The 23,319-nt window shown below is 47.6% G+C and overlaps 2 protein-coding genes and 1 long non-coding RNA gene across 3 annotated transcripts in view; 1 reads left to right on the top strand and 2 right to left on the bottom strand.

Moving 5' to 3' along the window:
* Positions 1–5,494, top strand: part of SDHC (succinate dehydrogenase complex subunit C) — a 33,728-nt gene extending 28,234 nt beyond the window's left edge. Inside the window, exons 5-6 of the mRNA XM_029935748.1 lie at positions 1,606–1,769; positions 4,644–5,494. Coding sequence (XP_029791608.1) covers positions 1,606–1,769; positions 4,644–4,748 — 269 coding nt within the window. The 3' untranslated portion in view covers positions 4,749–5,494. The remainder of the gene's footprint in view (positions 1–1,605; positions 1,770–4,643) is intronic.
* Positions 5,495–6,917: 1,423 nt separating this feature from the next.
* CFAP126 (cilia and flagella associated protein 126) lies at positions 6,918–10,131 on the bottom strand. The gene is made up of 5 exons (XM_029935747.1): positions 10,052–10,131; positions 8,546–8,608; positions 8,269–8,349; positions 7,633–7,809; positions 6,918–7,333 (listed from the first exon to the last, which is right to left on the bottom strand). Exons 1-5 carry the CDS (start codon positions 10,076–10,078, stop codon positions 7,016–7,018), a joined length of 666 nt encoding a protein of 221 aa, XP_029791607.1. The 5' UTR covers positions 10,079–10,131; the 3' UTR covers positions 6,918–7,015.
* A 5,006-nt stretch (positions 10,132–15,137) lies between these two features.
* LOC115288428 lies at positions 15,138–22,844 on the bottom strand. Its single transcript, XR_003907001.1, has 2 exons — positions 22,563–22,844; positions 15,138–15,517 (listed from the first exon to the last, which is right to left on the bottom strand). It is a non-coding gene; the product is annotated as an uncharacterized LOC115288428 (long non-coding RNA).
* Positions 22,845–23,319: the final 475 nt, after the last annotated feature.

Raw genomic sequence — 23,319 nt, 5'->3', positions numbered from 1 at the left:
AAATACAGATCAGACATTTTTGATATTTATATAAATGTGTATATTTTATATGACTGTACACAGGATTTTATGTTTAGATATAGCATCCTAGGAGGTGTGCAGTAGCTTCTCGTTATGATTTTTTTTAGGTTTTTAAAAAATTTATTAGAGGGAGGGAGGGGCAGAGAAAGAGGGAGACAGAAGATTCAAAGTGGGCTCTGAGCTGACAGCAGAAAGCCTGATGTGGGGCTTGAATACACGAACCCTGAGACCATGACCTGAGCCACAGTCGGATGTTTAACCAGCTGAGCCACCCAGGGTCCTCATTATGGTTTTGGTTTGCATTTCCCTAATGGCCAATGGTGTTGATCATCTTCTCATGTACTTACTGGCCATTTATTTGTCTTTACTATTTAAATCCTTTACCCATTTTTTAAATTTTATTTTTTTAGGAATCTCTGCTCACAGTGTGGGGCTCCAACTCCTGACCCCGAGATCAAGAGTCCCATGAGCTTCTGACTGAGCCAGCCAGGCGCCCCTCCTTTGCCCCGTTTTCAACTGGGTTGTCTTTTTATTATTGAGTTATAAGCATCTTTAGTATATTCTGGATATAGGTCCCTTATCAGACAAATGACTTACAAATATTTGCTCTCTGTGTTTTTACTTTTTTTAAAAATTTGAGTATAGTGAGTACACAGTGTTCCGTGGGTCAGATGTATAGCACACTGATGTAGCGTCTCTGCCCAGTATGCCGGGCTCGCCGCGGGGGTGGCCACCGTCTGTCACCGCACATGGCTGCTGCGGCGTCATTGACTTCAGTCCGTATGCTGTCACCGCACATGGCTGCTGCGGCGTCATTGACTTCAGTCCCTATGCTGTCACTGCACATGGCTGCTGCGGCGTCATTGACTTCAGTCCCTATGCTGTCACCGCACATGGCTGCTGCAGCGTCATTGACTTCAGTCCCTATGCTGTCACCACACATCGCTGCTGCGGCGTCATTGACTTTCGTCCCTATGCTGTCCCTTTTCCTCATCTTTTTACTTTCTTGATGACATTGCTTGCAGCACAGAGAATTTTTGATACAGTCCAGATTATTCGTTTGTCGCGAGGCCATGGGCACCATATTAAGAAACCAGTGCCTAATCTTGGGTCACAAAGACTTACTGCTGTGGTCTCCTAAGAATTTTCTTGGTTTAACTCTTACATGTAGCTCTCTGATCCATTTTGAGTTACATTTTTTGTGTGTGTGGTAGAGATTTGAAGGATTAAAATTTTTTCTCAGTCTTTATGTAGGACTGAATATACTATTTTTCCTCTTACTGAGATGATAATCTGGAGACGGTCAGAGGTGACTTAAGGAGTGGTAGGTGTCATTTTTATAGAGAGCACTGTTGCCAGGAGGAGTAATAAGCTAACGTATATGGCAGATTTCAGAGACTAGGGTCAAGCCCCAAGCAGCCTACCCCCCACCACAGACATGAGCACTAGTTTAAGTCTTCCCCGGTCCAAAATGGGTGAGAATTGAGTGACAGGTGCCCGGGCCTGTCACAGAACGGGCTCTGCGTGCTCCGTTGGCCGTGGCTGGCGGGCGGCGGTAATGGGCGTACTTGGTTTTCTCCTCAGGGGTCTCGCTTTTTGGCTTGTCGGCCCTCTTGCTCCCTGGGGACTTTGAGTCTCATCTGGAACTCGTCAAGTCCCTGAGTCTGGGGCCATCACTGATCTACACGGCCAAGTTCGCTCTCGTCTTCCCCCTCATGTATCACACCTGGAATGGGATCCGACATTTGGTAAGTTTGCTGTGTGCACGCTTTCTGGGTGAAGGGAATAGAGGGGAATGTGGGGTTCTCCCCTTGGTGCCTGGGTCTGGTGCCACCCCTGAAGCTAGTTGTCCTGCCCTTTGCCCAGGGGCCTCCTGGGAAACTGAACGGGATCCCCGCACGCCCCTCGGCAGCCCTGCTGGCGGGGCCGCCGAGCACTGGGTGCAGGCCTGGTGGATGCTTGCTCGGGCTGGCTGAGCATGCGTCATGTTTGTGAGGCGTGTTGTGCAGGACACCCCTGAGGCCGCCATCTCCCTGGCAGGGGAAGCACATTTGGTCCCTACTGGGTGTCAGGCTCCGTTCTAGACCCTGGGGTTTCAGTTAGGAGCTAGGTGATGGCTGATTTCAGTCTTAACATTCCTGCCGGTCCAGGGTGACAAGTCCAGCCAGAGTCAAATATATTAACTTCTGTTAACTTCTGTTATCTTAACATTGGATTGCACTGTTTGTTTTTTTAACTGGAGATAAGTGGGGAGTGCGTCTTTTTTTTTTTTTTAATGTTTCTTTATTTTTGAGGGAGAGAGAGACAGAGTTCAAGCAGGGGAGGGGCAGAAAGAGGGAGACACAGAATCCGAAGCAGGCTCCGGGCTCTGAGCTGTCAGCACAGAGCCTGACCTGGGGCTTGAACCCATAAAGCACAGGATCATGACCTGAGCTGAAGTTGGCTGCCCAACTGACTGAGCCACCCAGGCGGCCCTAGTGTATTTGGTTTTAGTTGCACTCTTAGAGAAAATGGGGCCACCTTTAACAGGAGCAGGGTACCTAGGATCCCAGATTTTAATATTGGGGTTAAACATTTTTTGATGACCTAAAAATTGTTGTCTCCTACAAATCTGGTGTCTCCCTGTCTTTATAAAGGGACTAAAGCTTACTCACACCTGCTCCAGGTCAGAGCTCAGCCCCTCATCCAGCATTTTAAGATTTTTGTGGTCTCCCTGCCCCTAGTCTTGCTTCTTTCCCGGCAGACAGTTATGATTCTGCTGTTTCTCACCTTCCGTTCCTCCTGGACTTGAGTCACCTGTCCGATGGATACTTGTGCCTTAATCTGACCTCAAAACCTCCACATCAGAGCCAAGAGACAAGCACTTTCTGAATTTCAGTCTGGTCCAAAAGACAATTTAATGGAATCAGAAAAGTGAGGGACTAAATGGCCTATTTAATTAAGTGCATCCATCAACTGTTCCGGGGCGGTGTTCAGTTTGATTCACGATGACCTCACTGCCCTCGGGGAGGGGAGAGAGCGGGAGGACACCTCCATTACTGGCTTCCTGTCCCACAGAACAGTCTCAGGAGAGTCCGCTGATGAGCCGCCTCTGTTCGCATCCCGACTCAGGCGAGGTTCGCCCTGTGTCTGCTCCTGTTGCGTCAGAGGGGAGGGGAGGGGAAGAGGCTTTGCAGTCTCAGAACGCAGTCAAGGCTTTTCTCCCTGGCTCCCGCCTGTAGTGGTAATCTCTCTGTTGACAGAAGTGGGGAGCCCAAAGGCTTTTCTTAAGCCCTTAAATCTGCTTTTATTTTTTTTTCCTGTGGCAAGAACTGGCTCTGAGTGTGGGACAGGATTTGATCAGCTCTCCGTGACAGCCCTAGTTCTGGCCCTCTGAGCCCGATCGCTGCCTTCCCGGAAGACCTGCTGGGCCGTGGGCAGTGGCATTGATGTAGAAGACTGAGAAGTGACAGGGTCCCTGGCGTCCTGGGGAGTGTCCCCCCCCCCCACTACCGGCCTGTAGGACTCCTTTTTATTTTTTTTATTTTTTATTTTTTTGGTAAAATGCTCTTCCTCTAGAAGCAAAACAGCTCTGCGTGGAATCTGACTCTTCACGTGATCCAAGCAGAGGCCCGACTCCCACCCCCACCCACGTGGTGCTCCCCCGGACCTTTCCCCGAAGCGCCCCTGACTTAGTCAGCTTAACCCGGAGTGTGGGCAGCCAAGTGTGGAAGGTGTAGAACCTGGAAATTCTGCTCTTGCCCGAGGGGACCTTTCCGTGACTTAGAGCACAATGTGTGCGTGTCCCTGGGGTGCAAGAGGGTCTAGATCAGTGTGTGTTAAATCCTGGTTCTTGCTGTGGTGGGCAGGAAATCAGGTTAGTGGGTTGTTACCAACAAAACCAGAAATTCAGGGGCACCCGGCTGGCTCAGTCGGTGGAGAGTGTGACTCTTGGGGTTATGAATTCAAGCCCCATATTGGGCGTAGAGATTACTTAAAAAAAAAAAAAAAAAAGGCCGGAAATTTAGTAGGACACATGCTAACGGTAAATATTATTCTTTCATGAGCTTTTGCTATAAATATACCGGCAAACAGAATTGAGAAGTCGTGTTCTAGAACCCAGAGTGCTTTCTTAGAGCCCTGGTTCTCGGACCGACGTGACTTCTCAGCGGGTGTTTCCGGAACCGCGTGCAGCCCGTCGCCATTTTGGAGCCTCACGGCGTACGTTTATGGGTTGTTCCAGAAGTCTCGCAGCTGAATGTTCCCCAGACTCATTTGACTGTTGAACTTTTCTCCCCCGTGTAGTGGCTTTCCACTTTCTGAGGAACTAGGTTGTGGAGGGACGCGCTTGGGGAAATACTGATTTGGCGGTGGTGTCATGAGGGAAAGTTCCGTCTGTTCAGTCTGGAAGCTTCTGTATATAGGGGCCGAGGACGCCTTTCCTGTCCCTGGGAGGAGGGGGCGGTAGGTGCCCTGTCTTGGGCTTTGAGAAGGTGGAGGTGGGGCGGAGCCAAGTGCTCTCCCCTGGAACCAGGCCGACAGCGGTCGCCCCCCAATATGTGGAGCTCCCTTCTCACTCAGGACAGGGCCCAGGGCCCCGAGGCTGACATCCTCTCTTGCTTCCTTCTTCTTTTTTTCTGCAGATGTGGGACCTCGGGAAAGGCCTGAAGACCCCCCAGCTGTACCAGTCCGGCGTGGCCGTCTTGGTCCTTACTGTGCTGTCCTCTGTCGGGCTGGCGGCCATGTGAAGAGCTGAAGCTCCCAGCCTTGTCTTCCCATAAATGATTCGCTGACCTGTCTTCCTGTTTGTGACTCTCTTCTCCAGCCAAAGCGAAGTTCTCCTGATTTATTTAGACCCTTTGTGCGTGCACGTCCCCTTGGAGCTCGGTAGCAGTAGGATACCTTATAGAGCCACGGCCGCGGGAGAGGGTCTGGTTTCCCCCTTGTTTCTAAAGATGCAATGAGTCAAAAATTCCCTTTTCCTGCCCCCAGCCTGCAGCCTACTCCGGGCCTAGGAGCCCTCATTCTCTGTCCATATTGGGCCTTGATTTGTGCTGACGGTCAGCTTTTGGCTCCTTCTTCCTGAGACAGTGGAAACAATGCCAGCTCTGTGGCCTCCACCACGGGGACCGGGAGCAGGGCTGTGGGTGCCGCCGCCTCTGGGTTGCTGGCTTAAAGGACAGTTCTGTTCACTGGTCAGAGCCCAGGGTCTTCAGCGCCCACACAGCATGACTGAGAGCAGAGAGGCGGGGGTGGCGGGAATTAGCCTGTCCCAGCTGGAGGGAGATAAAGTGAGTCAGTTGACTCTTGAAGCAGGTGCTTTGGGGAGAAGATATATAGCTCTTGATGCAAAAGGAAGACCCAGAAAGTTATCATTGAACCTATGAAGGGTTACCCCCCACCCCCACCGCATTTCTGGAGAAATGAGCCTCTTTTCTAATCCAAGTTCAAGAGACATCCTATTCTGAGACTGAATTAAAGTAATCATATTGTCTTTGACTCTCCTTGAAATCGAGAGAAGCCGGAGAACGGCGGGTGCGGGGAGCCCGTTTCCTCCCCGCTCCCTCGGCTCTCAGGTGCCACCTCCCCCAGCCTGAGGGAGCCTCACGTCTGCAGCTCACCCCGGGAACAGTCTTTAGGGAATCAAATGCAAGTAGCCAGAGATCAAATATCATACAGAAGCCTCAGAGACGGAAGGAGCAGGAGGAAGGAAGTTTAGCATATGGAGGCTTTGCGTTTTCTCAGCTCCCAGAATCCCACCGAGAACTGCTCATAAACCTCCTGGTGCCAGCCAGCACGCTGTGAGCCCGGGAGGGAGCGGGGCACCAGCCAGCTGGCTGCCGAGGGGTGACGGGCTGAGCACAGACTGGAACAGAGAGGGGAGCAGAGACCAGACAGGAGGGATTGTGGAGACCCGGCAAAAATTTGTAATTTAATGGGAAGACTCGCTGCTCTGAAAATCCACATGAGCCAGGCTCTTGGGTCCCTACCTCCCGTGGTGGGAGCATGGTTTTGATGCTCTTGGAAACCCAGGGCTAACATCTGTCTTGTCTGTCTCACTTGTTGGTTCCCCTGTGGGTTGGAGAGGAGGAACAGCCTGGAACTGGTGGCCGTTGGACAGGAAGACCTTGCTTCAGCTGGGACCGTGGGGACCCGCTGCCACGAGCGTCTTGCTCCCCGCTCCCAGGTGGTCTTGGGTTTTCCACGCTGATCGTTTCTTGGAACAAGGGACGAGTGTCCAGAGGGAACGCTTTGGCATTGGGACTGGGAGAGGTTTGGCAAGGGCATCGGGCTGAACAGCCAGCGCCGGGACGAGGCGGGACAGAATGCTAAACTCGTGTCAGAAGCTGGGAAGCGGATCTTCACTCTTTCGGTCGCTTCTTCCCATTCGGCTGATTGGGGTCGGGGAACAGCAGCCATCATGCCCTCAGTTTCTACTTACCATCTCTGTGTTTTTCTTCTCTGTCTTCGATTCACTTCTGTATCTTCAGTATTCAAACTATGTATGTAGTGTGCTTGAGTTTCACTCCTCTAACTCTCCCTGCTTTGTCTTCCCTGCGTGCTCACTGTCCTGAGGGTTACAGCGTCTTCTGCCCTCGCCTGGCTTCCCTCACTTCGCCCCCCATCTTCCTCAGACACGCGCACGCATGCTCTGCTCCAGGCTGCACTTCTGACTCAGAAGCCGTAGTGGGAGTGCTCAGGGTGAAAACTGACTGGTGATCTGAGATTTCTTTTGCTACGATTCAGACCAACTTCCTCTTGGTCACTTCTGGAGTATCACTGCTCAGCCCTTGTAGAAACGTGCCACTGTCATGTTCTTTTTCCTACTGTTTCCCCCACCCCTCCTCCGAGGTATGGGTTGGTTACTAGTGATGGGTTGGTTACCAGCCGTAACAGGAGGCAAACATCCAAATCGGTAAAAGATTCCACAAACAATGTTTATTTTCCACATTCACCATTATCCCCACCCTGTGATTTCCCTGTTCTGCCTTCTTCACCCGGGGTCTCGTTTACTTCACTCCATCTCTAGACAGGTGTCCTCAGGGTGGTCCCTTGGTGCCTGTGGACTTCCAGGTTTGTGCTCCTGGACCTCAGCTCGGTTAGGACATGCGCAGGGTTCCGGCATCCATGGGCTTCCAGGTGGGCTCTTAGGAGAGCTGGGTGGGCTTTGGGGGCCTGGAGTGTGACCTGCAGAGGGGTGTGGGCTTTGGGGCTGGTCCGGGGAACGGAGGTTTGCCTCTGGGGAGCTTGGGATCATGGTGGGACTTGGTGCCTGTTGTACGGTCTTTCTGGTCGGCTTCCCCAGTTTCCTCTGACTGTCCGGATCGTGAGGCTGTCGGGTAGAATGGAAGAGACCATCATGTCTCTGGTCTGGTCTAGGTCATTCCGATCCACCTTAGAATTCTAACTCCCTTTCTCCCTGTCCCACGGGCAAAAAGGTCAGATCAGGTCATTTTACACTATGCAGCATAAAATGTCACAAGCTCTTCTTAGGCGGCAGAAGATGGGGACTTGACAGGCTAAGACAGAGCTGGTTAGAGGCTCCCCCTGCTGGGCTAGTGCTGCTATAACAGGCATTTTTGAGGTTGAAACAGATCCTAGCATTGGAGGTTAGGTGGGAGGAGTAGATACCTTGCCAAAGATTTCAGGCCGCAGCCCATTGGAGGCTTTGAGCAAATCCGGATTTTCCTGTATCCATTTGGTGAGGGAGGCAGCACTGGCCACCGTACGGGAGGTCAGGGTCACCCGAGCGGGGGGCACCTTCAGAGGCATTTGCCAGGTGCCCATGAAGGATCCCCAAGGACTTGCCTAAAGGGAGGAAGACATGGGTCTTCAACAGACTCCTCACTGCCAGGATCTGACCTCTGCTCTGTACCCTTGGGATGTGCGGCGGTGAAATCAGACCGAGCGCACAGCCTCCCCCCTTCCTTTACTCCCTCCTCATTCAGGTTACTCTGCTTTTTCTTCATGTTAACTCTGTGGGCCCAAATTCACTCCTGTGCCCTTGGCCTAAGTCTGGCAGAGTGCCCACTGTGGAAGTGTCGTCACGGGAAGGTGTTCATCAGTGTAAGGAGTCCTGGGTGCTAAACACCACTCTGTCGTGTCGGATAAACTGGCTGGAAGTTTGGGGGCGGTCGTGTTGCAGTGTGAAATAGACAGAACTTTAATTTCCAGACAGTGGGGTGCTCGGTTGCAAACCTCCGATCTCAGACACTTCTGTGTCTCAGTTCTTTACTTCCTCAAGAGGAATGGGGTTCAGCATCTCACCTTGGAACGGGGCACTGAGGGCAGCAGATGGCCACGGTCATTGGCGATAAACTGAGTGTAGCCTTCGTGGGAAGAAATTCTCTGGGGTAGAGGCAATGAGAAAAGCATTTGTGAAAACGGAGTGGAAAAGAGAGGTGTCCTAGGGGCTTGAGTTCAGGGCGGAGGGAGAGGAGGGTCTTGGAATTTAGAGCGGGCTAAAGGAGTTAGGGCCAGTCAGTTACAGAGAACACGGGGTACAGGATCAAAGTGGCCTTGCAGGAGCCCTGCCCACGAATACCTCTTTTGTTGGTCTGGCGGGCGACCAGTTCTGCAGATACTTGGCTGAGAAAGCTTTCTCATACTGTGGAGGGAAAGACGAGAGTCTGTGAGGTTCACAGGCCCCGCGCCCAGGAAATGATAACCAGGCACGGTTCTTGGGAGCAGAGGACCAAAGACCTGAGCAACCCACGCTGCCAGGCTTTAACTCCCTGTAGAGGATGTGCTCTGGGTCTACATGTGAGCTGTTCAGCGTGGCGCGTGTAGCCACGTGTGGCTGGTGGACTCTTGAAATGTGACTAGTCCGAATGGAGGTGCTTTGTAAATAGAAGATACAGTGAAGACCGTACAGGAAACGAGAATGTAAGCATAACTTAAAATATTGATTAAACATTAATATTTTGGACCTAGTGGGTTAAGTCGGTTATTAAAATTAATTTTATTTCTGCCTGGGTGGCTCAGTTGAGAATCCTACTCTTGATTTCAGCTTAGGTCATGATCTCATGGTTCGTGGGATAGAGCCCTGCGTTGGGCTCTGTGCTGAGACGCAGAGCCTGCTTGGGGTTCCTCCCACCGCCCCCCCGCCGGTCTCCTGGTCACGTGTGCACACGCTCTCTCTCCCTCAAAATAAAATAAGCTTTAACATTTAATTTTTTTCATGTAGCTACTAGAAAAATTTCAATTCTATTTGTGACTTGCGTTATCTTCTTACGGGGGAACCCCGGGCTAGAACAGGGTCAGCAAACTGGCCCATGGCCAAGTCCATCCTCCAGTCTGTCTTGGGGTGACCTGAGAAAGCTAAGAATGCTTTCGACAGATGAATATTTGCAACGGAGTTGACAAAAGGTAACACGAGCTTCGCATCCCAATTAAGTGAAATGTTTGCTCATCCTGTAAGAATTCCTTTTCTTTCAGGGCGCCTGCGTGGCTTAGTTGGTTAAGCATCTGACTCTTGGTTTCCACTCAGGTCATGATCTCGAAGTTCCTGAGTTCCAGCTCTGTGCTGGGCACTGTGCTGACAGTGCAGAGCCTGCTTGGGATTGGGATTCTCTCTCTCTCTCTGTCCATACCCCTCTTGTGCTGCTGCCTCAGTCTCTCTCAAAATAAATAAACTTAAAAATAAATAAAATCTATGAAAAAATCCTTTTTTTTCCATGAGTGTCACCAAAAAAAATTCACTGTTACTATATTTTCAATTTTGTCAAAAATGTTATGGAAAAATATTTTGCTGTTGGAAATACCTACATAACATCTCTGCTTTTGTCAGTTGGCCCCCAAAATATAATATTTATCCCTTGGCCCTTTACAGAAAAAAAACTGGCTGACCTCTTGTTTAGATCCCTCAGACTTAACCCTGAAATACTTTTCGGTTGTCGGTGGGCCCTGTGCATGGAGAGCTAAGAAGGTGAAAAATACTCGCACCCCACTTTCAGCTCTTCATTCAATGATAAGCATCGTATGGGAGGGTCAGCCCAAAGTTAGAGTCCGGAAAGCAGGATGAAATGTGAGAGATGGGAAAAGAACCTACCTGGTTTGCACTGTAGTTAGCGGCCATGATCCTGCCACTTTGGGCTGTTTACCTCTGTTGCCTGGCAACGACAGAAGGCGGGCCTTCCGGGACTGCGGGTCCCTTCCATTTGTTCCTCACTTTCTTGGGTGACACTGCCCCCACCGTTCCCTTGACGCTCAGCTTCATTCCCGTTTTAGAGATGTGAGACAGAGTAAATAAACATGGAAAAAGTCACCTGAATAGCTGAAAAGAAATCTTTTTTTTTTTTTAAGTTTTTAAGTTTATTTACTTTGAGAGAGTGAGCAGGGGAGGGGCAGAGAGAGAGGGAATCCCAATTAGGGTCCGCACTGTCAGTAAGGAGCCCAACAAGGGGCTCAAACCCCTGAACCACCAGATCATGACCTGAGCCGAAACCAAGAGTCAGGTATTTAATTGACTGAGCCACCCAGGTCCGGCCCCCCCCCCCCCACTTTTTAACGTTTGTTTATCTTTGAGAGAGAGCAAGTGGGGTAGGGGCAGAGAGAGAAGGAGACAGAGGATTCCAAGCAGGCTCCCTGCTGCTGTCAGCACAGAACCCAGGAACGGTTGAGATCATGACCTGAGCTGAAATCAAGTCACTTACCCAACAGCCACCCAGGTGCCCTTGGGCCCTGTCTGGTTAGTAGCATAACTTTAGTGTGCTGAAGAACTTAGAGTGTCTTTGACTGTGGACTTGAACCACCTGAACAAACCATGGAGCACCAAGCACTGTGTTTGGGGCAGTACTCTGCACTGTGCCACAGACACTGGGGTGAGTCCTCGCTCCACACAGTAGCCTGGGAGCTGTGTGACATCAAACAATTAGCTCCCCTTCTAAACTTTTTAAAAATGCTTATGTTTGACGGTGTGGGGAGGCAGAAAGAGAGGGGGACAGAGGATCCGAAGTGGGCTCTGTGCTAAGAGCACAGAGCCTGATGTGAGGCTCGAACTCACAAACTGAGATCATGACCTGAGCCAGAGTTGGACACTTAACTGCCTGAGCCACCCAGGCGCACCCTCCCCCCCACTTCTAAGCTTGTATAGACTCATTTGTATTGTGAAGATAAAAGAGCCTCCCTTTACGGGTTCTAGTGAGACTGTTGACAAGGTCCACTACTGCATTTTCTCAGACAAAGGAGTAGCGTTTTAAAAAGCGACTCGGGGCGCCTGGGGGGCTCAGTCGGTTGGGCCTCCGGCTTCGGCTCAGGTCAGACCTCACGTTCGTGGGTTCGAGCCCCGCATCGGGCTCTGTGCTGACAGCTAGCTCAGGGCCTGGAGCCTGCTTCTGATTCTGTGTTTCCTTCTCTCTGCCCCTCCCCCTCTCATGCTCTGTCTCTGTCTGTGTCAAAAATAAATAAAACATAAAAAAAATTTTTTTAATAAAATAAATAAATAAAAAGCGACTCGGATTTATCCCCAGAAGGAAGCATCTCTTGTCCTTTCTCCTTAAATGCCTCCTGTCTCCTCCATCACTCCAGAATCTCAGGGCTTAGGAACACAGGTACTTGGTGTTGGCAGGGATGAGGTAGGATCAGGAGCTGGTTGGGAGACCGGGCAGGGATGGGGAGAAACCTGTGGGGTGGAAGGCACCGGATTTGGAGAGTTAAGTGGTGATGTTAGGGCACAAACCTAATCTCTGTGGGACTGGGTGAGCCCTCTGAGACTCCTCTGAAATGGCATTATCATATCCATTGGCTGGGTTGTCAGAATTCATGAGAAAGTGGCACTGCCATGATAGCTGTAAAGTCTACTTATACATGAGATGTTAAGATGAAAGGAAAATAATGATCTCACGGTTTGTGAGTTCGAGCCCCGCATCCAGCTCTGTGCTGAGAGCTCAGAGCCTGGAGCCTGCTTCAGATTCTGTGTCTCCCTGTCTCTCTGTCCCTCCCCTGCTCGCGCTCTCTCTGTCTCTCAAAAAATGAATAAATGATTAAAAAAAGAAGAAAGGGAAAAACTAACAAATTGTTCAAAGAAGCAATTGAGAACCAAGAGAGTGTTAGAAGGAATAGTTTTCCGTCCCTCCTCCCTCCCCTTCCCCGCCCCCAAGTGTAAGGACACTCCTGCGCTCTGGAACTGGAGGTGGGAAGGGAACAGCCCTGGCTCTGAAGTCTGGAAAGGACGTGTGTGCTCCTTCCCTGGGGTCCTCAACACCCTGCGGTGATAACCCTGAGACCGAGGCCCGAGGCCCGTGCGCTAGGACATCCGTCGTGGTCCTGAAGCCGCAGTGATAGTTAGGTAACCACATTTCTCACTGACCTCCTGCCTTCCGCGAGTTTGCTTTTCTGATAGAGTTGTAGTTATCTGATGACTGCATTGTTATTCTTAAAAATTAACTAGTTTTTGTTTTAACGGAAGAAGTAATTACTGGGGGTGGGGGGAGTTCCAGTTTTACCGAAGGATGTCAAATCTCCATCCGACCTCAGGTCCCGGCCTTGCCCCTCGGAGGCAGTTTCTGTTACTGTTGCTGTAGTAACTACTTGACCATTAGGTTATGTCCAGACTTTCGCTGTTACAGACATTCTCACACTGGAAATATATATATGCATATCTATCTTTATGAACATATAGATATAGACAGATACGTTTGTATTCTTACGAACATACCTGATTGATAGGATACATTTCTGAACGTGAATTGGAAAGTCAAAGGCTCTTGCATTTAGAATGCTCTGTTTTTCCTGTGTTTGTCAGTCTGATAATAATGAGCATAGTGACTATATGCCAGCCATGGTTTTAATTGCTTTTTATTACACTGTCTCACTTGGCTCCCACGAACACGCCAGCCAAGGATACTGGGGCGTACCCAGTAAGGAGCAGAGCCAGGATTTCCTCCCAAGTCTTCTGAGTCTGGACCCATCAGTTTTAGCCATTACACCATATTATCTCTTAAGTTGGAGGTAAAACGTGATAAATCATTGGAGCCTCTGGGTAGCTCAGGCAGTTGAGTGGCCAACTCTTGGTTTCAGCTCAGGTCAGGATCTCACAGGTCATGAGTTCGAGCCTTGTGTCAAGGTCTGAGCTGAAAGAGCCGAGTCGGCTTGGGATTCCCTCTCTCCCTCCCTCTCTTTCTCTCTCTCTCTGTCCATTCCCTGCTCCTTATTCTCTCTCTCTCTCAATAAACTTAAAAAGAGACATTCATATCATTGTTTTAAATTTGCATTTCTTCAATTATGATTTTTCTCCATTTGTTTATTAGCCTTTTTATTTCTTTTATTTTTTTTTTCCTGAAAGGAACCTTTTATATCTTTTGCCTTTTGCAATTGGGCTGTTGATCATTTTTAATTTTTACTAATCTTTTTTAAAAATGTTTTTTATTTATTTTTGAGAGAGAGAGACAGCGAGAGCAGGGGATGGTCAGAGAGAGAGGGAGACACAGAATTGGAAGCAGGCTCCAGGCTCTGAGCTAGCTGTCAGCACAGAGCCGGATGCGGGGCTCGAACCCATGAACCGTGAGATCATTACCTGAGCCGAAGCCGGACACTTAACCAACTGAACCACCCAGGCGCCCATTTTTACTAATCTTGAACTCTTTATACATTAAGGAAATTAGTCTTTTTGTCAGATATGTTGCAAATGTTGCAGACATTTCCTACCAATGTGTTTGTCATTTAATTTTTTGTTGTGGCCTTTTTTTTTTTATGCCATGGACATGTTTTAATATTTATGTAGTCAAATTCATTAATCTTTCTGTGCTTTTGGATCTAAGCTTTGAATGGCTTTTTAAAAAAATTTTTAAAGTGTTTGTTTATTTTTGAGAGAGAGAGAGACAGAGCACGAGCAGGGGAGGAATAGAGAGAGGGAGACACAGAATCTGAAGCAGGCTCCCGGCTCTGAGCTGTCAGCACAGAGCCTGACATGGGGCTCGAACCCACAAACCGTGAGATCACAACCTGGGCCGTAGTTGGGCGCTTAACTGACTGAGCCACCCAGGTGCCCCTGAATGGCTTTTTGTAAATTTGAATGTTTAAAAAAGGAATTCACCCATAGTTTCATTTTTTTATATTTAAAAAATTTTTAAATTTATTTTGAGACAGAGAGAGAGACCAAGTAGGGAAGGAGCAGAGAGAGAGGGCGAGAATCCCAAAGAGGCTCCACGTTGTCAGCGCAGAGCCCAACACAGGGCTCAATCCCATGAACCGTGAGTTGGTGACCTGAGCTGATACCATGAGTCCGACACTTAACTAACAGGGCGACCCAGGTGCCCCTATATTTAAATTTCTGTTCCTCCTGGAATTTATTCTGGTGACTAGAGCAAGATAAGGCTCCAGATGCCTAACTAGTTGTCTTGGAATCAGCTGTTGACTGAACTGTTGTTTCCCCGCTGACTTAAACTCCGCCTTTATTGTGTCCCCTAATTTACTTGGGTCTGTTTCTGGATCCTCTACCCTGTTGTTCTTGGGGGAGAGGTAACAGTTTTACGTTGTCTCTTTAAAATCCAACCTGGCTTGAACCGGTGTGAATTCTCTAGTTAGAATTTCACAAACACTAGGAAATTGTAAATAATAATAGGCAATTTTAGTTGGCTACATAATAATAGGCTCCTCATCAATTATACTGAAATTTTAGTCTTTCTTCAGATTGACTGGCTGACTTCCAGAACAGGTGACGGTCTTTCATTGGACCAGATTTAACTCTTTCAAAGTTGGAAGGCCCCATAAAGGTCCTACTCACGAAATTTACCTCAAGATATTTTCATTGTTTGCTTCAGTTGTCTGATGCCTGAAATTAGACCTCAGGAAATCTTTCATTTGGATTGAGATCACCTGCTACGGAATTCCAAGTTTGCTCCGCATCTGTAAGTGATGTCTAAGTTGTTTCCAACAGAAGGCAACCGCCAGTCTGGACCCTGGAATCCAACTACCTGGCTAATATTCTGGATTTGCCTCAATATGTGAGCTTGGGTGGCGACTTCATCTTTCTGTGTCTCAGTTCCCTTGTGTGAACTGGGGACAGTCTTAGCTTTGAGCGGTTGACACATGTAACATGCCCAGGCGGGTGCCGAGGTGTAGTGAACGCTCAGTGATTTTAGCATCCTTGCCGGCTCTAGGCTGCCCCCTAAAAAGAGGTAGCTATTCCGGTCACCTTAACCAGAAAATGGGGACTTTATTATAAAGTTCTAGGATGCTTGTAACAGATCCCAAAAGTAAGACGTATAGTTTGGGCCTTAAAGGGTTCTAGAATGCGGAAGGGACAACATGGTCAGAGAGAGACTGTTTCTCCTCCATTTCTGTTCTTCCCTGGAGTCTTCTCCTCCATCTGTTCTTCCCCGGAGTTTTCTCCTCCATCTCTGTTCTTCCCTGGAGTTTTCTCCTCCATCTCTGTTCTTCCCTGGAGTTTTCTCCTCCATCTCTGTTCTTCCCTGGAGTTTTCTCCTCCATCTCTGTTTTTTCCCTGGAGTCTTCTCCTCCGTCTCTGTTTTCTCCTTCTCTGCAAGCCAGCATTCCCTCCTTGGCAACCATCGTCCTGAAATAGCACAGGCTTTTAAGTTTTATTTGTTTAAGTAATCTCTACACCCAATGTGGGGCTCGAACTCATGACCCAGAGATTAAGAGTCACACATTCTTCCAACAGAGCCAGCCAGGCATGCCCTGGGCTTGTACCTTTCTGGCAAACTAGCAAGAGTCTTACTAACATAATGGAATTTAGGAAGAAGAAGAAGAGCGCTGGTCAGTTTAAGTGGAGAGAGACCATAGAAGGTGAAAATTTCCTGCTTTTGCTTTGAACCAGTAGATCTATTTTTTTTAATAAATAATAACTTTCCCCAAACCAGTTAACAGTTCTTGTATAGTTTTACAAAGCTTTGTGCCTATACAGAACCAGAATTAATAAATAGAATCATGTATTTTATTCATCACTGTTACCTTTCACAAAAACTATAGCTAGCATACTACACGACTTACTTTTGAGATTAAGAAATATATTTAGGGGGCACCTGGGTGGCTCAATCGGTTGAGGGTCTGACTCTTGATTGTGGCTCAGGTCGTGATCCCAGGGTTGTGGGGATGAGCCCCGCACCAGGCTCAGTGCGGAACATGGAGCCGCTTATATTCTCCCTCCCTCTCTCTCTCTCTCCCTCCCTCCCTCCCCCCACTGTTGCACTTTCTCTCTAAAATTATAAATAAAGGAAGGAAGGAACAAAGGGAGGAAGGAAAGAATGAAGGGAGGAAGAAAGAAAAAATATATTTTTGCGGCACCTTGCAGGCTCAGTTGATGGAGCCTTGATCTTGATCTTGGGGTTGTAAGTTTGAGCCCCACGTTGTGTGTGGAGATTACTTAAAATATATATTTTAAAGAAACATTTTGAAAAAAAATTAAATTTTTTTAAATAGTTTACTGTCAAATTAGTTTCCAAAAAACACCCAGTGCTCTTCCCCTAAATGTTAATTTTTGAGAGAGACCCAGAACACGAGTGGGAGAGGGACAGAGAGAGGGAGACACAGAATCCAAAGTAGGCTCCAGGCTCTGAGCCGTCAGGACCAACTGTGAGATCATGACCTGAGCCGAAGTCAGAAGCTTAACCAACTGAGCCACCCAGGTGCCCCTAAAAGAAACATATTTTGAATATCATTACATATTAGTGTATCAAGAGCTTCCTTGCTTTTTTATAACTGCATAGTATCACATGGATGATATATTATACTTTATCTAATCGGTGCCCTATTATTGAACATTTACAGCAATGCAGAGATGAATAACTTGTAATTGTGTTGTTTTGCATCTCTGTGAGTATATTTGTGAGATATGTTTACAGAAATGAAGTTATAAAGTCAAAGGGTATTGCCTCTTTTTTAAAAGATTTTATTTTGAAGGAATCTCTCCATCCAGCATGGGGCTCAAACTCACAATTCCAAGATCAAGAGTAGACACTCCACCAGCTGAGCCAGCCAGGTGCCCCAAGGGTGTTGCATTTTGATAGATATTGCCAAATTGTCTTCCAGAGAGGTTCAAGTCCCTCCAGCCATGGGCCAGAGTTCTCAGGCAAATTTTGGAGTCTTGCTAGATTGATTAGATCTCCCAAGTTGTTTGCTTTCACCCCATACTCCTTCCCAGAAATTAAAGGGACCTAGAGCAACTTGTACCTCAGAACTTTGCATTGTTAGATAAACTGCCTTCTTTGGTGCTTTCTAATTTATAACAGCCAAAAGTCAGCAACTTGTACTTTCCATGTATTTTTCCCCCCATGGTAATTTTTTAAATCAGAAAGATCATTAGTAAAACTTTGGGCATCTCATCTATTACGGGTCGACCTCCAGAATCACTGTCTCTCCAAGGTTCCTTCCAGATAGCAGTACCTGCATGCTACCTCACTGGGGCAGGTGGTGGTGGGTCTTAGATTAGAAACCTGGCTCGTGCCTATTTTTCTGGGCGAACAGGGTCTCATCCGACCGTGCACAGGCCCAACTTTGAACCGTCTGTCTCCCCTGGCTTCGGTATATTCCCTCAGAGTTCTGTACACAAGTCAGCTCTGCATACAGTGAGCGCGGAAGAGACGGGTGGTCCAGGTATAGGAACTACTTCAAAGCTTCTCTGTAGATTACAAATCCCTGATCTATCTTCCTCCTGTGGGGGTCTGAGGCTCCCTCTATGGGAAACTGCTCTTACGTCTCCCCACACACACCTGAAAAGAAGATTCTTGATCAGAACCCTTCGTGAGGAATCTAGAGAACAAACTGTCCGCAACCAAAACGAGACAGCAGGCTCTCTCACTGGTGGTGAGAGCTGAACTTCTGTGTCCTGGCACAACCAAGGACAGGCACCGCTGTGACGGACACAGCAGGCACGGCGGCCGTAACGCTTGAGAACAGATACTATTATTTTATCGCGTATTGAAATATAATCGCAAAGAACCATTAATAAACCATTGACATGTATTCTTTTATGTCCGGTTTCGTGGCGACCCTCCGATGTAGTAGAGCCGTCAGGGAGGAGAGTTTGGGGACAGCATGCAAGAAGCAGACCAAGTCCTGATGGTCAGGTGCTAGTGGAGAGCAGCAAGAGGGGGATTAAGAGAGTCCCAGAGGGGTGCCCAGCTGGCTCAGTTAGTAGGGGATGTGACTCTTGTCCTCGGGGCCAGGAGTTCAAGACCCATGTTGGGTGTTGAGCCCACTTTAAAAAAAAAATAGTAAGTTTATAAAAGTACTCAGCAAGACTTTTTAAAAATCTTTTTTAAATGTAATTGTTTAAATGTTTATGTATTTTTGAAAGAGTGGGAGCAGGAGCGGGGGAAGGACAGAGGATCCGAAGCCGGCTCTGCACTGACAGGCCCATGAAGGGCTTGAACTCATGAACCTCGAGATCACCACCTGAGCTGAAGTTGGACACTGAACTGACTGAAGTCAGATGCTTCACTGACCAAGCCAGCCTGGCACTCCCTCAGCAAGACCCCGCCTTTTTTTTTAAGAGAGACTCCTAGGTTGGTTTGCTATTTCTCCGTATTGGGAGTTTTTCAAACACCCGGTTCACAGCACTGCCAACCCCAGATGTGTGTGTGGGTTCCACACCAAGCAAATCTGAGACTCCACCTTGGTGTCTGGCCTAGAGTTGAACTCAGCTCTGACACTGTGCAGCTAGAGATCCTATCAGGTCCCGAGGTGAAGGGCTCAGTCCCACAAGACCTCGCCTCTCCAGCCACCCGGGTCAGGTGCCAGTTGCAAAGGCCAGATTGGCACCTGCGCCCCTGACTGAGAGCTGTTAGTGCGAGGTTCTCATGAACCCCCCTCCTGGGGGTTAGTTCATTTGCAAGAGTGGCTCACAGAACCGGGGGCACCATTCCGTCTCTGCTGAGCAGCCTGCCCTAAACCGGTGTGGGTAAGATACAGAGGAACACGATGGAAGAGAGGCTTAGGGCAAGGGGTGTGGGAAGGGGTGTGGCGCTTCCGCGCCCTCTCCAGGCAGGCCCCGCACCCGCACCTCCCCGCGTTCTTCTCTGGAAGGCCCTCCAGACCCTGTACTATTGGGACTTTTACAGAAGCCTGAGCGCGTAAACAGGATCAATCACTAACTCCATTTCCAGCCCTTCCTCCGGGAGCCGCCTCATCAGAACAACGACACTCCCATTACCCAGGAAATTCCGAGGGATTTAGGAGCCCCGTGTCAGGAAGTAGGGTCAGAGACCACGGATCAGAACAAAAGATGTTCTTAGTGCCCTTATCACTTAAGAAATGACAAGGGTTTTAGGAGCCCTGTGCCGGGAACAGGGAGGGGAGGGGCAGAGACCAATGTACATGTTTCTTCTGTCTCCTCACAAGCTCACACACACAGTAGCCAAAAACAGAGAGAACTTATGTATTATATAAAAGTTTCAGGATCAAGGTGACCATTGGAACAAAAATATAAACTCTTCCTAAGTGCCAGAAGGTAGTTAAAAAAGGGGGGGGGGAGGGAGGAAGCAAATGAATAGATCACATGGTGAAAGACTAAAATATATAACACGTGTGAGACAGTAAGGCAGCCCTGAGGTCATACTGGTCCCATTAATAAATATACTAACAAGTCCACCATGCTGTCAAAAGAAAATGATTTTCATGTTGAATAACGAAACAAAATCCAACAGTATGCCTTGTAAACAAAACACATCAGAAATGAGAAAAATCAGGAAGGCTACAAATAAATGACAAAAACAAAAATGGGCCAGAATTTTTTTTTAACATAAGCAGGGATTACACTTGTAATTATCCGAGAAAAGAGAATTCTGACTAAAAAGTTTTAAGGGATAAACTTCTACCACAATTTTAAATAAGGAGAAAGAATTAGATATAATACAAGGAGAAATCCAGGCATACCAATAATTGGAGATTTTAACAAATCTTCTCAGATCTAGAAGGAGGCAGCGAGCACGAAATTAGTAAGGGCACAGAAAACCTAAACAACGTAATAAGTAAGATAGATTGAATGTATACTAAACTCTGAACCTTGATGATCAAGAATACACTTTTTTCCCCCCAAATGTGTTTTGAGGCATTTGCAAAATCCCGAAGAACGTAGCACATTCACATTAAGGAAATCTCAGTGAATTTCAAAGGGAAACAAATAATAAAACAAATAGTATTCCCTGGCCACAATGTAATAGAACTAGGGATTAAACCACAAACCAAAAAGGCTCTTCTAACAGCAAATATAAAAACATGTTAAACCACTCCTGGGTCAAAGGGGAAATGCACCACAACTTGTAGAGTTTTTTGAAAATAGTAATAATGAAAACCAGAATCTATGGGAAATAGTTAAAACAGCTATCAGAGAAATATTTATGACACTTAATACCTATATGAATTAAAGCACAAATGAATGAATAAACATTACAACTCAAGAAATGAGAAAAAAAGGTAAACCAATGACAGTGGAAGGAAGAAATAAGTAAAAAGAAAGGCAGAGATTAATGGGCTTAAAAATAACAGCAACAGAAAGTCATAGTAATAATCTGTAGTTTTTTTGAAACAATAAAATTAACTTCTTAGCTAAACTACTCAAGAGAAAGGGGAGACAGCACAGATACATGAAATCAGAAAGGATGAGACATAGAAGAGAAAATTGAAAAAATATTCAATGTAAATATACTTGAAAATCTTTTTTTTAAGATTTTATTTTTTAAGTAATCTTCATAGTCAACGTGGGCCTCAAACTCATGACCCCTGAGATCAAGAGTCACATGTTCAACTGACTGAGTCAGTCAGGTGCCCCTGAAAATCTACATTAAATGGATAATTTTGTAGAAAAATCCAAGTTAACAAAATTGACCCCTGTGGGGACAGAAAGTCTAAACAGACCATTTAACATAAAAAAAATTTACTGGTTAGAGTTCCCAAAGAACAGAACAGGTTCAGAGACTTTCACTAGGGGATTCCATAAAACTGTAAAAAAATAAAACTTTCTTAAACTATTCTAGAGCATGACAAAGGAAGGAAAACTCCCAAATTCATGTTATGAAATGAGTTATGAATTCCCAAACCTGAATTTTTGACCTATGACAAAGACTATAACAAAAAGAACAGTATAGGTCCTTTCACTTATTAATAATGAGGCAAAAATCTTTTCTTAAAGTTTTATTAATCTAAGTAATCCTTACCCCAACATGGGAATTGAACTCATGACCCCAAGATCAAGAGTCGCACTGTCTTCTGACTGAGCCAGCAGGGACCCAGATACAAAAATATTATATAGGGGTGCCTGGGAGTCTCAGTGGGTTGAGCTTCCAATTCTTGGCTTCCACTCAGGTCATGATCTCAAGGTCGTGGGATCGAGCCCCATTCCACATCCGGCTCTGTGTTCACACAGAGTCTGCTTAAGATTCTCTCTCCTTCTGGCCCTCTCCCCTGCTTGCACTCTCTCTCTCTAAAATAAAAATAAAAACAACAACAATAAAACCCAAAAATCTTATATAAAATATTGCAAACAGAATCCAATAGCACATTAAAAAAATATTTATCATGACCAAGTGGATAACTCCACGAATGCAAGAATGAACAGTCAAATTAGGAAATCTACTAATATCTATCATCAATTGACCCAAAGTGAACAAAAACATATGAATATCTCCATAGATGCAGATTGACAGATTTTAAACAATAACAACAAAAAGCAAAGTAAAGACACAACTGAGAGAAATATTATAAATTATATTACAAAGAGTTAACATCTCTGGTAAAGAGAAGAAAAACAGAAGAGAAAGACCCTAATAAGCTTACTGAAAACTGAGCTAGAGATGTAATCAAACATATCACGGAGAAATAAAGAAATGAAAATGTTCAACATTGTTTACAACTTTAAAAAATGAACATTAAAACTACACGGAGATATCATATCTCCCCCGTGAGGTTGGCATAAATCCAAAATGTTGATTGCACTCTGTGCTGCCGAGGCTGTGAGGAAACAGACTCTCTGATATGGTGAGTGTGGAAACAAAGTCATAGAACCTCCACTCCAGGGAGTTGGGCAATGCCTGGCTGGTATGGCCAGCAGTTCCTTTGTATTAAGTAACCCCACTTCCCGAAGTCTCTCCCAACGATTCTCCAGCAAAAATATGAAAAGAAGTGTGCACTATTAAACACACCATGATTTGTAACAGCTGGAAACAACCTAAACAAACCGCTGACAGTAAAAGAGGCTGGTACCTCCACACAACCATATAAAGCAAAGAGGGGGCGGGGCGTCTGGCTGGCTCAGTTGGTAGACCATGCAACTCTTGTCTTGGGGTCTTGAGTTCAAGCCCACCTTGAGTGTGGAGCTTACTTTTAAAAAAAAGCTATGAGGTGCACCTCATTGGCTCAGTCGGTTGATCCTCCAACTTTGGCTCAGGTCATGATCTCACAGTTGGTGAGTTCAAGCCAGCTGACAGCTCAGAGCCTGGAGCTGCTTTGGATTCTAAAGCAATTCCTAAAATAAAATTTAAAAAAGAATTTTATTAGTAACAAAACTCTGTGTGTTAGGAGTTTTCTCTGTTTTTGTTTTTTAAAGAGAGAAGTGGCTACGAAAAAGCTGTGTAAGCGAAAAAGCTGTGTAAGCGAGTTCACACCTCTGCTTCCTCTGGGTGGAAAGTCCCCTTTGCTTCCGTGAGGCGAAGTCTCCCCCTAGCGGAGGCTCGCTCTACAGCCCGCCGCGGCCGCGCCGCCCCAGCGAGGAGGATCGGTGCCCTTCACCCCTGCCTCCGCATCTAGAAGTTACGCAGGTAGCGGAGAGGACGCGGGGGAAGGCACTGGGCCAGAGGAGAGCGAAGAGTCCGGGGAGGAGTCAAGCTTCAGAAGGAAGCGCGGGTGCGGGGGGACGAGGAACTAACGGGAGAGGCCCTAGGAGTCGAGAAGACTTGGGGGGAGGAACTTGAGCTTCCGGTGGGTGGAGGAGTCCCGCGCCCGGGGCCAGAAGGAGGTGATTAACGTGCTGACGTCACCGGTGCTTTGGGGCAATCGCCCCGGAGGGCCGGACGGGGATTCTCGCGAGCCGGTTCGGAGTGACGGGGCTGGATTCCGGGCATCCCCGGCGTCCCTCCGGACTGTCCCAGAGCCTCACTGACGCGGGGGTCAGAGGCGTGAAAGCTTTGCTTCCCAGAGACCGACGCGGGGAAGGCCGTGGCTGGCGCAGCCTCTGCGCTTCCCGGCAGGGGGGCTACCCCGGCTCCCGTCTGACCTCTCCTCCTGGAAACTACCCAGGGGAGGGAGATCGCCCTCAGCAGGGAAGCCTTCGAGCGGAACTCCCCCTCCCCTCCCCTCCCCCTCCCCTCCCCTCCCCCTCCCCTCCCCCTCCCCTCCTCCCCTCCCCCTCCTCCCCTCCCCTCC

This window comes from Suricata suricatta, chromosome 3, assembly GCF_006229205.1.
Source record: "Suricata suricatta isolate VVHF042 chromosome 3, meerkat_22Aug2017_6uvM2_HiC, whole genome shotgun sequence".
NCBI classification, from domain to species: Eukaryota; Metazoa; Chordata; class Mammalia; order Carnivora; family Herpestidae; genus Suricata; species Suricata suricatta.
Note: the sequence above shows the minus strand (reverse complement) of the source record. Positions and strands in the feature narration are given on the sequence as shown.

Excerpts from the sequence above, each read along its gene's own strand:
- CFAP126 (XM_029935747.1), bottom strand. The coding sequence starts at position 10,078 with ATGGCCGCTAACTACAGTGCAAACCAG. Across the intron at positions 8,609-10,051 it reads CTAACTACAGTGCAAACCAG|TATGAGAAAGCTTTCTCAGC; the intron begins GTAGGTTCTTTT and ends TTCCCTCCACAG. Across the intron at positions 8,350-8,545 it reads CCGCCAGACCAACAAAAGAG|AGAATTTCTTCCCACGAAGG; the intron begins GTATTCGTGGGC and ends CCTCTACCCCAG.